The sequence below is a fragment of the Trichomonascus vanleenenianus genome (assembly GCF_965637985.1).
Source record: "Trichomonascus vanleenenianus strain CLIB 3782 genome assembly, contig: TRVA0_008S, whole genome shotgun sequence".
Lineage (NCBI taxonomy): Eukaryota > Fungi > Ascomycota > Dipodascomycetes > Dipodascales > Trichomonascaceae > Blastobotrys > Blastobotrys vanleenenianus.
In genome coordinates this window covers 12,697-23,575 of record NW_027481879.1, presented here as the reverse complement: position 1 = coordinate 23,575, position 10,879 = coordinate 12,697, and the positions used below count along the sequence as shown (strand labels likewise).

At 52.9% G+C, this 10,879-nt stretch overlaps 6 protein-coding genes across 6 annotated transcripts; 2 read left to right on the top strand and 4 right to left on the bottom strand.

Moving 5' to 3' along the window:
* Positions 1 to 457: 457 nt before the first annotated feature.
* On the bottom strand, positions 458 to 3,322 carry MPH1 (3'-5' DNA helicase; the record flags this gene model as incomplete). Its single annotated transcript, XM_076683360.1, has 1 exon — positions 458 to 3,322. The coding sequence occupies one exon, from the start codon at positions 3,320 to 3,322 to the stop codon at positions 458 to 460; it is 2,865 nt and encodes a 954-aa protein (XP_076542275.1).
* An 860-nt stretch (positions 3,323 to 4,182) lies between these two features.
* On the top strand, positions 4,183 to 5,145 carry TRVA0_008S00298 (uncharacterized protein; the record flags this gene model as incomplete). The annotated part of the gene is made up of 1 exon (XM_076683359.1): positions 4,183 to 5,145. The coding sequence occupies one exon, from the start codon at positions 4,183 to 4,185 to the stop codon at positions 5,143 to 5,145; it is 963 nt and encodes a 320-aa protein (XP_076542274.1).
* A 391-nt stretch (positions 5,146 to 5,536) lies between these two features.
* TRVA0_008S00276 (NUDIX hydrolase) lies at positions 5,537 to 6,247 on the top strand (the record flags this gene model as incomplete). The annotated part of the gene is made up of 1 exon (XM_076683358.1): positions 5,537 to 6,247. The coding sequence occupies one exon, from the start codon at positions 5,537 to 5,539 to the stop codon at positions 6,245 to 6,247; it is 711 nt and encodes a 236-aa protein (XP_076542273.1).
* Positions 6,248 to 6,282: 35 nt separating this feature from the next.
* On the bottom strand, positions 6,283 to 6,942 carry TRVA0_008S00254 (uncharacterized protein; the record flags this gene model as incomplete). Its single annotated transcript, XM_076683357.1, has 1 exon — positions 6,283 to 6,942. The coding sequence occupies one exon, from the start codon at positions 6,940 to 6,942 to the stop codon at positions 6,283 to 6,285; it is 660 nt and encodes a 219-aa protein (XP_076542272.1).
* A 462-nt stretch (positions 6,943 to 7,404) lies between these two features.
* On the bottom strand, positions 7,405 to 8,106 carry TRVA0_008S00232 (uncharacterized protein; the record flags this gene model as incomplete). The annotated part of the gene is made up of 1 exon (XM_076683356.1): positions 7,405 to 8,106. One exon carries the CDS (start codon positions 8,104 to 8,106, stop codon positions 7,405 to 7,407), a length of 702 nt encoding a protein of 233 aa, XP_076542271.1.
* Positions 8,107 to 8,397: 291 nt separating this feature from the next.
* Positions 8,398 to 10,404, bottom strand: YND1 (apyrase; the record flags this gene model as incomplete). The annotated part of the gene is made up of 1 exon (XM_076683355.1): positions 8,398 to 10,404. The coding sequence occupies one exon, from the start codon at positions 10,402 to 10,404 to the stop codon at positions 8,398 to 8,400; it is 2,007 nt and encodes a 668-aa protein (XP_076542270.1).
* Positions 10,405 to 10,879: the final 475 nt, after the last annotated feature.

Sequence of the window (10,879 nt, the reverse complement as noted above, 5' to 3'; positions counted from 1 at the left end):
ACGGAGCCCCGAACTGCCTGTTTATATACCCATCTCCCGGACTGAGATATACACTCCGTGATACACTTTACCCAGCGTAGCCGACCTACAGGAGGGACTGGTCGAAAAGAGCTGTAGAGACAGTACTCTTGAGGGCCAGCCCCCGAACCCCAGTAGCTCCGCTTCGCGGAGGGTTCAATTAGTAAATGTTGTCCCCAATCCCTCGGCGTAGCCGAGCTACAGGGGGTTTGGGGGACTGGTCCCCCAAGAAGAGCTGGTACGAACAATACCCTTGGGGGCCAGCCCCCAAACCCCCGTAGCTCCGCTTCGCGGAAGATTCAATTAGTACATATTGTCCTCAATCCCTCGGCATAGCCGAGCTACAGGGGGTTTGGGGGACTGGTCCCCCATTAAGAGCCGATACGAGGATTACCTAGGGGGCCAAACCCCCGTACCTCCGCTGGGCGGAGAATATAGTCTATTTGAAGCTGGACTTGATGAGTTCGATGAGACGGCTGGTGACACCGCTGTGGGGTACAAATTTCGTAGTAATATCATTGCGAGCGCTCTGAACCGGGTCGTACTCCTGGTACTCGGGGAGTTTGCCATATTTCGCAACTAGCGTCTGTTCGTCTGCTAACGGCAGGAGGCCTTTTTCGCCGGCCAGTGCCTTAGGCGCCAGTTTCCTGGTCGCTTTTTGTTTCGGGGCTGGGGTCGTTTTGGGGCCGTCTAGAATGTCGTTTAAATAGTCGTGATTAAGTGTCTTTGGAGTTTTGACCTCCTTTTCAATTGTTATTTCGTCGTCCGTCAATCGTGTCGCATCGGTAACCGTCGTAGCATGAGTGGTATCAATATCGTCTTCGTCTTCGGATGATGAGAAGGCATAGCGCTGGCGCAATTCGCCCGTGTCTGGTGTTTTGGCAGCAACGCTGGGAGTGCTAGTCGTCACAGCAGGAGTAGTAGGTGGTCGGCTTAGAAGAGCAGCATCGTCAAAGTCGGAATCCGAGAGCCCAAAATTGTGGTCTTCTTTTGGGGTAGAAGGAGTGCCAGGATTGAGGAGCTTCCCAGCAGTGACAAATCCCGTCTCGACATTTTCAGGCATAAAGTGCCGCCTTTTGAACTCAGGCGACTTCTCACTGGCCTTGACAGCCTTGCGCTTATTAGGCGCTGCCTGCTTCTTCTTCTTCTGTGCTTCCTCGAGAAGCCGCACTGCCTTGTCGGCGTCACCGTTGGCGTCCTGAAGCACCTCCAGGTTCTCTTCGGGGATGACAATCTCTTGCTTCTCACACGTTACCTTGATTTCGCGCGGCATAATTCGATCCGGCAGGTGATACACAAACTGCTGGTGGGTGCTGTTTCCATGCTGGCCATTGACACGCCCCTGGATGTATCGATACCCGTCCATGGCCAATTCAAGCTTCTTCTCTTCGTTTTCGGCCATGAGCATGATGATGCGTCCATTCCGCTTACGGCCCGTCCGCCCCATCCGCTGGAGGCCACGAATTGGACTCTTAGACTGGTCGTAACATACGATCAAATCTACCTCGCCAATGTCAAGACCTTCCTCGCCAATACTGGTCGCGACAAGAGTATTAATATTGCCTTTCTTAAACTCCGAAATGACTCGCTGTTGCTCCTTCTGAGTCATGCCGCTCTTGCCTGACGCATTGCGGCCCGAGCCTTTGCCCTCGCCCGTCGCTCCAGCCTGGCCAACAAACAGGTGCGGCTTGACGAGCGGGCACAGGTCCCGGTCGCTCAGCACTCGCGTAATCTCGGCAGCAGGCTCCCGGTACTCGGCAAATACAATGACCTTGGAGTTCATGTCGCTGGAAAACCCTTCGGCGAAAAACAGGTTGAGCTGCTCAACGAGCCGCTCTAGCTTCTCGTGGCCCAGGAACTTGATATCTGGTTGGCCGTCCTTGAACAGCACCGACTCGCAACGGTTGAGGCACTCGACAAAGTTGTTGTCGTCTAACAGCCGTGCAATAGTCCTGCCCGCTTTCTTGCTCTTCCCATTGGCATCGACCGTAGCGTCCTCCTTCATGGCATTAACCTTCTCGTAAAAGGGCCGGATGCCGTATATCTTGAGCAGGTGCATCGCCTGACCGGCGGAAATAAGAATCTTCATTACCGCTTGCACCTTGAATTGAAGGAACTTGTTGCCGCTCCGGTTAGCCGGGGACTGCATGTACGATTTGAGGGCCGAAAGCATGGCGAACTGCGAAATGCGCTGCGTGTCCATATTGAAAAGCACTTTGTATCCAATCATCTCCTTGACAAGCGGGTCTATCGCAGCGCAAAACAGATCCATAATCTCTCTCTGGATCGGTAGCATCTCAGTGCGTATCCGCTCAATCTTTCGCTTGTGCATGTACTTTTGAATGTCAATACTCTCTTCGGTACGAATCTCTACCTTGGAGATTTTCAGGTTGTCAATGATCTCCTGCACGCCTTCCACGTATCCGCTAGGGGTAGCTGTCAGGGCCAGGATGCGAAACGACTTGTTCCTCTGGGCAATCAGCTCGACGACCTTGCAGTACGCGTAGTTCCCCACTGCTTTATGCGCTTCGTCGACTACGAGACACACTATTTCCTTGGGATCAATGGCCCCCTTGCGCAGGTCGTTTTCCACCGTCTGTGGAGTAGCAAAGATAACCCGTTTCGTCTGCCACTCGGCCATCCTCTTCTTGGACGTAATAGGTCCGCCGCTAATCAGGACACTTGTATCGTGCCTCGGCAGGCCGGTAATGCTTAAGCACGCCTCGACCTGCTGCGAAACCAGCGGCCTTGTAGGGGCCATGAAGATGATTTTGGCCGATTTCGTCCACCGGTACCAGTTGAGCATGATGGTCGAGGCGATAAACGTCTTGCCCAGACCCGTGGGGAGAGCACATAAAACGTTCCTGAATAGCGCCTGCTGCACTATGTTAAACTGGTAGTCTCTAATGCTCAGGTTTGTGGGGTATATGTAGGTCTGCAGCGCTTGAGGGTTCAGCTCGTGGTGGGTTGGCGTCGGGTCCTCGTACTTTTGCATCTCCTGCTCTTCGCCAACTATGCGCTCTCCATTAATAGTAGTCTGTACTAGCCTGGGCCGCGGAGCCGGCTCGCTCGATCTATCTTCCTCCTCAGAGGAGATTTCTTGGGCGTCCTTTGGGGCAGAGGAAATCTCGACAATGTCCATTGGCGTAGACGATGCGGGTTCCGAGGAAAACACCTTGGTCACGACAGGCAACGACGACGAAGGAGGCTGGTTCAGCGAAAACGCTGACGAAGACCTTTCGGCCTCCACGAGATTCTCGACCTCATCCCAGTTCAAGTCTGAGTCTGAGCTGTCAGAGTCCATTCAACTGTTCTATGACGCGTTGTGTCGCGTTCCCAATTTACGCGTATCAAATTTGGAACGCCAAACAAAATTTACACTAACAGCAGTCGCCACTGGTAAGCCAAAATAGCTTAGTAACTTAAATAGCTAAATAGCTTTAGCATGTTAAGAATAATTAAGACCTAAGCACTAGCAGCTGGTTAGTGGAGATGGCTCTGTAGTATTGGAGGTACCGTATAGGAAACTGTCAACCGGAGTCCACTTCAATTTTGGATCAGGTGGATTCATTTCTGTTTATAAACATTGGTAGTGCTTTGAATCGGTTAGCTCATTATGTTAAATCAGTCGTGATAGCAAATAGCTGTTGGATATCTATTATATAGTGATCTCTACCCAACAGGTTCTTATGTAGGGATGAATCGCTCTAGGGTTTGTTGAATCTTCAAGCTGCCTCATGAATTATAAATAAGCCATTTGGTTCTGAAAAATCTACCTGGGTATGTTTTACTTTACGCCAATACTAGAGTAAGCTTTTAACCGGGGGTAGCGTGGCTTACCAGTAAATTCAGTAACTAATTGAGCTCGGTACCCTCATCCTACCAAGATAGCTGTATAGTTCAAACGGCACCTTATGTAGAATTATCCAAGATATGATGAAGTACCGGTGTAGTTGTTGTTCCTGGTAGATTGATTAATTTAATATATATTACATCTACGAGCCTGTTGTTGCATCTTTTTTTCATTCTTCAATTGTTTATGGTTAATAGGTAATAGTTAATTGCCAACGGTTGACTGGGAAGGTTTGGTTGGCAATGGTAGATGGGCGATGGGTAGATGGGGAAATTAATGGAGTTGGGGGTACCCGACGACCACACACCACAATGAGGCTGCTGGACCTGCCAAACGACGTGCTGGAACTCGTGGTGGGTGCGACCGCGGACCCTGCGTTGGGAATGACATGTACGCGGCTCTATGGAATCGCCGAGTCGCTTAAGAAGAGAGACGTGTATCGAGAGTACGGCGCCCAGGTGCTAGACGCATTCACGCAGGCCTTCCATGAGCCGATCCCCTATCTCGATTCGTCGGGTCCGTTGGGCAAGACCTGGCAGATGATGGTCAAGATGTTTGCCTACGACGTGGGGTTCTTCACCGCCGACAACATTGGACGCCTCGACCGCGGAAGGCAGCTGACAAACGCCTGCTTGGCGCAGGGCTGCAGCCAGCTCAAGTCAGGCATCTGGAAAAGAGTGCTCGGGAACCCCTGGGGCGAGAGCATCTACGCCTCGAATGTCCAGCATCTTCACGTTCGATATACGACAAAGCTGCTGCCCATGACCTACCGAGTCATTCTCAACCTGCGCATTGAGAACCTCATGAGCCTCTCACCCATTCGGTTCCGCATCCTACCGTCCGAAGGCATCAAGCAGTGCTTCGTAGGATTCCCGCCGTTCTCCTTCGACAACCGGGCACCATTGCAATTCCAGGAACAGGCGGATCAGCTTAAGCAGGACTATCTTAACTACAAGCCTATCAATGTGTGTCTGGGTTACATTAACGTCTCAGGGGAGCCGGAGGACAGTCTCAAGCCCGTTGTGTTTGAGATTGAGGAAACGGGGTCTATGATCAAGCGGGATATTCTTCTCAACTACATTATGTTCCAGCCGCTATCGGAGGTGGAGTATTTGAATGAGATATACCTGCCGAGCCAGCTGAATAACGGGATCAGTACGTGGTATCTTGTTCCTGATACTATAGAGCCTACTTATGCCCTGCGCGAGGCATTTGACACTATCCGGCGGGCCAAAGGCGTATCTTCTACTTCCTTCGTCCCCGATCCTGAATGAATCACCTTCCCCTCTGGCTTTGAGTGAATTGATCCCTGAACATAACCCTCAGCCAGCCCCCACCCCCTAAGTGAGTCCCAAGAAATGGGGGGTTTTAGGGGGCAGAGCCCCCTAACTACGGGGTCTGGGGCAGAGCCCCAGGTTGAACTGCAGCCTATCCGTTCTAACAGGATCTTGATACGCATCGGGTGGGTGAAACCGAAGTCACTTCCAGCATTATGGGCAAGCCTCATGGACTGCGGCTGAGGTAAGTGATGGCCGTGTGGAGAGTTACGGAGGCTCCTCGGTAGACGGAGGTAGCCAAATTCCGCCCCTCCCCCGCATATATGCTCGGGGTATTCCATTATACCCTTTCATTCAACCCTTGAACCCTAGAAGATCGGATTCCAATATGTCTATTCGGTCCTCTGCTTCGTTACTGCTGGTGGCACCCTCGAATCTGGTGCTGTTCATGCGACGGCCCACTAAAGCGTCTTACCCCACGGCCCATGTGTTCCCCGGAGGCGTAGTTGAGAAAGAAGACCCATCTCTGCCGTATACCGCGCTGCGAGAGACCTACGAGGAGACAGGGCTGCTGATTGCCCCGGGGACTCCGCCCCAGGTCGTTAGCGGCACCAAGTACGCCAGCTACGACGAGGCGCTCAGGGCCGAAGTTCCAAACGCGTCTTCCATAGACTGGCAGGCCGATCCTTCGGTGCTCGGGCTCGAGCCCATCTCGCGGTGGGTCACTCCGCCAACCTATAAGAAGCGGTTCTCGACGCAGTTTTACGTATGCAAAGTACCACGGACGGTTGACCTTTCGCACGTCAAGAACGACGAAGTCGACTTGCTGGAGTGGCTCACTCCCGCCGAGGTCCTCACGCGGTTCAAGGAGAAGCAGGTCACCCTCATTCCACCTCAGTTTTATCTAATGAATGCAATTCGCGACAACGGCCTCGAAGGGGCTGTAGCAGCGCTGCGCAACCGAGTATTCGAGCCTAGGCCATTGGAGCACAGCAAAGAGCGAACGCTGCTTGACTGGGGCAAGGGAGAAAAGGGCCTGCTTCTTCGAGACACAGCAGGAATTGTGCGTAGCATTGAACTCATCCGGTCCAAGATATAGCCATTAGAGAAATGAAGGACCAAATATTAACAAAGCTAGTAGAGTGCCAGGAGCATATCCTGGATGCTGAGAGTGTCATGGCGGATTTCGGGGTCGAGATAGTCGCGGTGGGACGTGGCAATGAAGTCTTGCACGATCTTGTAGGCGCTTATCTTGGCATTGTTGCGGTAGTACGTTTCGCCATTCTCGACCATGAACGTATCCGGGATGATACAGCTTGCGCAGGTGTTGAGCCTAACCAGAATCCAGTGGTAGTTGTCGGTGAGAATGGCATCTCGGCAGCACCGTTCGCGGCAGATATCAAGTACTAGGGCGTATAACTCGAGCCATTTAGCATAGTGAGCCGAACAGGTCAGCGCTGCTTCGTACGCCTCATAGGCAATGCCAATGCATTCTGCGAGACTAAAATGGAGCTCGACACATATCGGGTGTAGTTCTCCCTCCAAATTCGCGTAGTACACGGTATCTGAAAGATAGATTGAGTTCTTGACATAAGTGTAGGACCCCTCGGAGTACAGCTGGCTTTCATGAATGGATGCGATTGAGGTAGCGCTGGTAGAAGCAGAACTAGTACTTGAAGTACTGTCCCGTGAGGCAGTAGACGTAGTACTCCGCGTGCTGTTCTTGCGCCGGAAGGAAGCCCACCTGAGCGGACGGTCCAGCTTGAACGACTTCTTCCTCTGGAACTGCAGCATTTCCTAACAAATCCATTCCTTCCTTACACAAATATCCAGGCTGGCCGTCTGTATAAATATACCAGTATTTACGGTCCAAAATGTCTCGCCAGTCTACATACTCGCTATTGCACTACTAGTACTGTATAAGGCGATAGATTAGAGTTCTGTCGTTGCCGAAAGCAGACCGGAATGTAGGTAGATTAAGCAATTAGACCAATTTAGACTACCCTCAAGACACCACCCCTTATACACAAATACACACGAAACCCTCCAATATCGGGAACCAGGATAATATTAACAATTGTCAGGCCTTTTATATCGCCCATGAGAGAAGGATCGTCTACTCCAATGGGCATATCAAATTTCGTTCCTGGTCTATATTGGAGCAGTGGTTCTCCGATCGCCCCATGCAATTTGGTTCATTTGACTGAAACTTAATAGCACCGAAGTTTCAGTAATGGCACCGAGTCTCATCAAGTTTCACGCTCCCATAATGAACAGATTCATAACATAAAAGCTCAGAAATTGGTGGAATACTAGGGGATAGTAATACACCGTCACGTACAATTCGACCGCGAGATGAGGTAGGATGAGCCACATTATGGCCAGCGCGGCGTGAACCCCTGTAATCATCGTCAATGAATCCTCGTCCTGCTGGGCCTTTCCCGCAGCAAACACGAGCTGGCCCGCCATAACGAGTTCTACTACCGCGCATGCGAGTAACGCATGGACTAGCGTTGGAATCGCCATGGTCAGTCCCAAAATGGCTCCGGCGACAATGCTATAAGAAGCAGCACTCCCCTGGATGCAAACGTTCCGCGCAACAACAGCACTAATAAGGAACGCAAATGCATAGTCCACTCGATCGTTGGCAAACGACGCGAGAAGAGCGCCCCAAACAGGCTTGTTAATGGGCCAATGATGGTAAAGTGCAGTAATGAACACCGCTAGATAGCACACCGCAACGAGAGCTTGTAACTCTCGTGCCACGAAGCGGGTCGTCTTCTTTTTGAGTGTTGGTACCGCATATCCACACAGCGAGGCCACCGACTCTTCAGGAGTCAGCACAAAAACCACCCCGACAGCCTGCCACAGGGCGCTGAATATCGACCCCCCGGGGAAGAAGAGTATTACTGCTAGTGTCGTCGCCAGGCTAGCCGCGACTCCATGTACATGCTTCATGGCTTAATAAATAAAAAAATGCTATCCTGTCGACGAGAAAAGAAGTCACAGACTCCCCCGTCTCCCTTTTTATAAATTTTTCTTTCCAAAATGCACCCTGGTTTGATGATGTCACCCCCTGTCGATCGCGCAGGAGAATCAGGCACATTACCGTAACGCGTATCTGTAGCGGGGGAGGTGACCCACCATCCCGGTCGCTGCGGCTGCATGAAATCCCCTGAACTATTCGAATGCTATCCAAATGAGGGTTATTCGGTTATCCCAATGAGTAGGGAGTAGTAGTAGTAATGCTTAGAACTTAGGGGTCCGAGTTCCGGCCCGCTTGGACCGCGTCTCGGTGTCGCTAGCGTACCCTTCGCCGTCGAGTGAGAAGACGGTGGGCGAGCTCTCGGCTGCGCGCATTCCTATGCGAGAGCTGACGCGCGCAGGGTCCATGTTCTTAAGATCGGCCATGCTTGTGGTCGTAGCCAGTCTCTGTGCGGACGAGAATGGACGCAACCCGTACGGTGACCCCTCTGCGCTGGGGGGAGGAACGCTGTTGTCCTTCATGCTAATATTGTCGTTGACAATACCAAGGCCGATAAACTCGGAGTTGGCTCCTCCTTCTTCAAGCAGACGGTAGTCAGGCTCGCCTCTGTGGCCAAAGATGCGATGCTTCACAGAGCGGAGAACGCCGACACTTCGCACCGTGGCTGACTGGAGCCGCTGCCTAATGCTGCCAAACGCGAAGTTGCGCTGGGCCTTGCCGCCCATAAAATTGTATAGTACGCCGCCGAGGAGGAAGAACAAAAACAGAAGTAGAACGAGCATTGCTGCGCCATGGCCGCGGACGTGCGAGGGCATTTGCGGCTTTGGAGAACCTTCGAGTTCACCGCCGGCTACAAAGCCCAGGTTTTCTATAGCGGCGGGCTGGTACCCTACTCTCAGCGGGGTGTGAGACCTGGGGGCGACCTGGCTCGAAGAGTACATAATAGCTCGCCCAAGGGTCCACGAGAGTTCGCGACCATTGACATGCGTAGCGCTCTGGAACGGATCCATAAAGTCACTCAACCCTCGCTTCCCTAGTGTATCATCATCATCATGGATAAAATCAAGTGAGTTGTTCCCTATAGCATTGAGGTCGAGCCACGACGACGATTGCTCATCAAGACTTCGCTTGTGATTTGGCCTAGTCATGGGCACCCGGAACCCTTCGTGGAGGATGTTAATAATCCAGGTCGCCTTGAAGCATGCTGACTTGAGCACGCTCATCGGTACGCCCTCCCACTCGCCTTTCTTGGCCTTGGCGACGATTCTGTCCCACGGCTGCTCACAGAACTCCTTAGTTTTAGAACTAAACTTGACAAAGTCGTACTTTCCGCCCATCTTGAATACATCGTTGGCAGTGTACCAGTACTCACTGACTCCTACGAACCGGTTAGTATTGTAGTCAATTGAAGGGACATGCACTCCGTTGAACAGACACGGGTCGTCCTTGCAAGGAAGCTCCTTCTGGAGCAAAGGATACATCGACGCAAGACAGTGCCCAAAGTCGCCGGTGCCCTCAAATTCTACAGTACTGTTCACCGAAGTCCCTTTTAGTGAAGACCGCAGCCCCCGCGGCGCACATGGGTCCTTGACGACCTCAGGACGGCGCAACGCCGGTTCCTGTTCCACCAGCCGCTCGCTAAACCGGTTCCGCGCCTCATTGGCGCCAAACCCGAGCCATGTCGACACAAACACCTTCCAGTCGTGGTCCTTTCCGTCAATTGTCCGCAAATTCACATGAAACAGGTCCTCTTCGTGGCGCTTCGTCTCGGTCCGATTCGGCGCAAACGCAATCTGCGCAGACGCCCCGCCCATGTCCATGAACCCATACGACCGAGCCTGATTCGTGGCGGCATCGCTGAAGATCTCTCCGCCGCCCACCAGGTAATTGAGCCCCAGCCACCCATACAGCCCTTCCGTCTCGCCGTCAATGACGGTCACGTGCCCGACGCACTCGGGCAGGTAAAAGCTGGTGCGCGACTGCAGCTGCCGGCACGTAGCCGCCAGGATCTCCTGCTGGTCGCGCTCTGGCAAAAGCCGCATCCCCGCCGTAGCCAGCAAAAACACCGGGGTCTCATACTGCTGGTCTGACGGCACAATGGACTCGGCGTGCTGGATGAGCTTCTTGAGGTGGTGCGGCCACAAATCCCGGAGCTTGTCACCGTGATAGGTCGAGATGCCCGGGGAGATCTTCTTGGCCCACTCGGGGCGCGAGTGTACGGGGGGAACCGACTTCATGAGCGCATCGGTGCCCGAGTAGACCTTCTTCATGTACTCGGGCTCGGGCCACGAGTAAACATACACTCGGGACCCGCTTGATCCGGCATCAATAATAACCGCGTACTTCAGCGGTATCTTCCCGGCGTTCGGCGTCGGGGCCCTCTTCCTCAACCCGTCACTCCATTCTTCAACCGGCCTCATATCTCTATCTGGGCCTTTGGCCTTGGCGTGTCCTTGTCGCACCTCTCACTCATCGCTATCGGTGTCGTGTACTCCCAACGCGCTCCTCGCATCACCAAAACCCTGGCTGCTACGCCGTTCGTCTTCCAAACCCAGTGCTGGCAGTGTGACCTTGGGGGGACTGGTCCCCCCAAATCCCCCTGGGTGCTCCGCTTCGCGGAGATTCGTCGAGTGGGTGAAAGGATTGGGGGCCACAGTAGCTCGAGTATGGTACTTTTTTATATAAGCGTGCTCCACAAGGGCTGCAAACTGATAATCCGTAACTAAGTGTTGCGGCGCGCTGTTA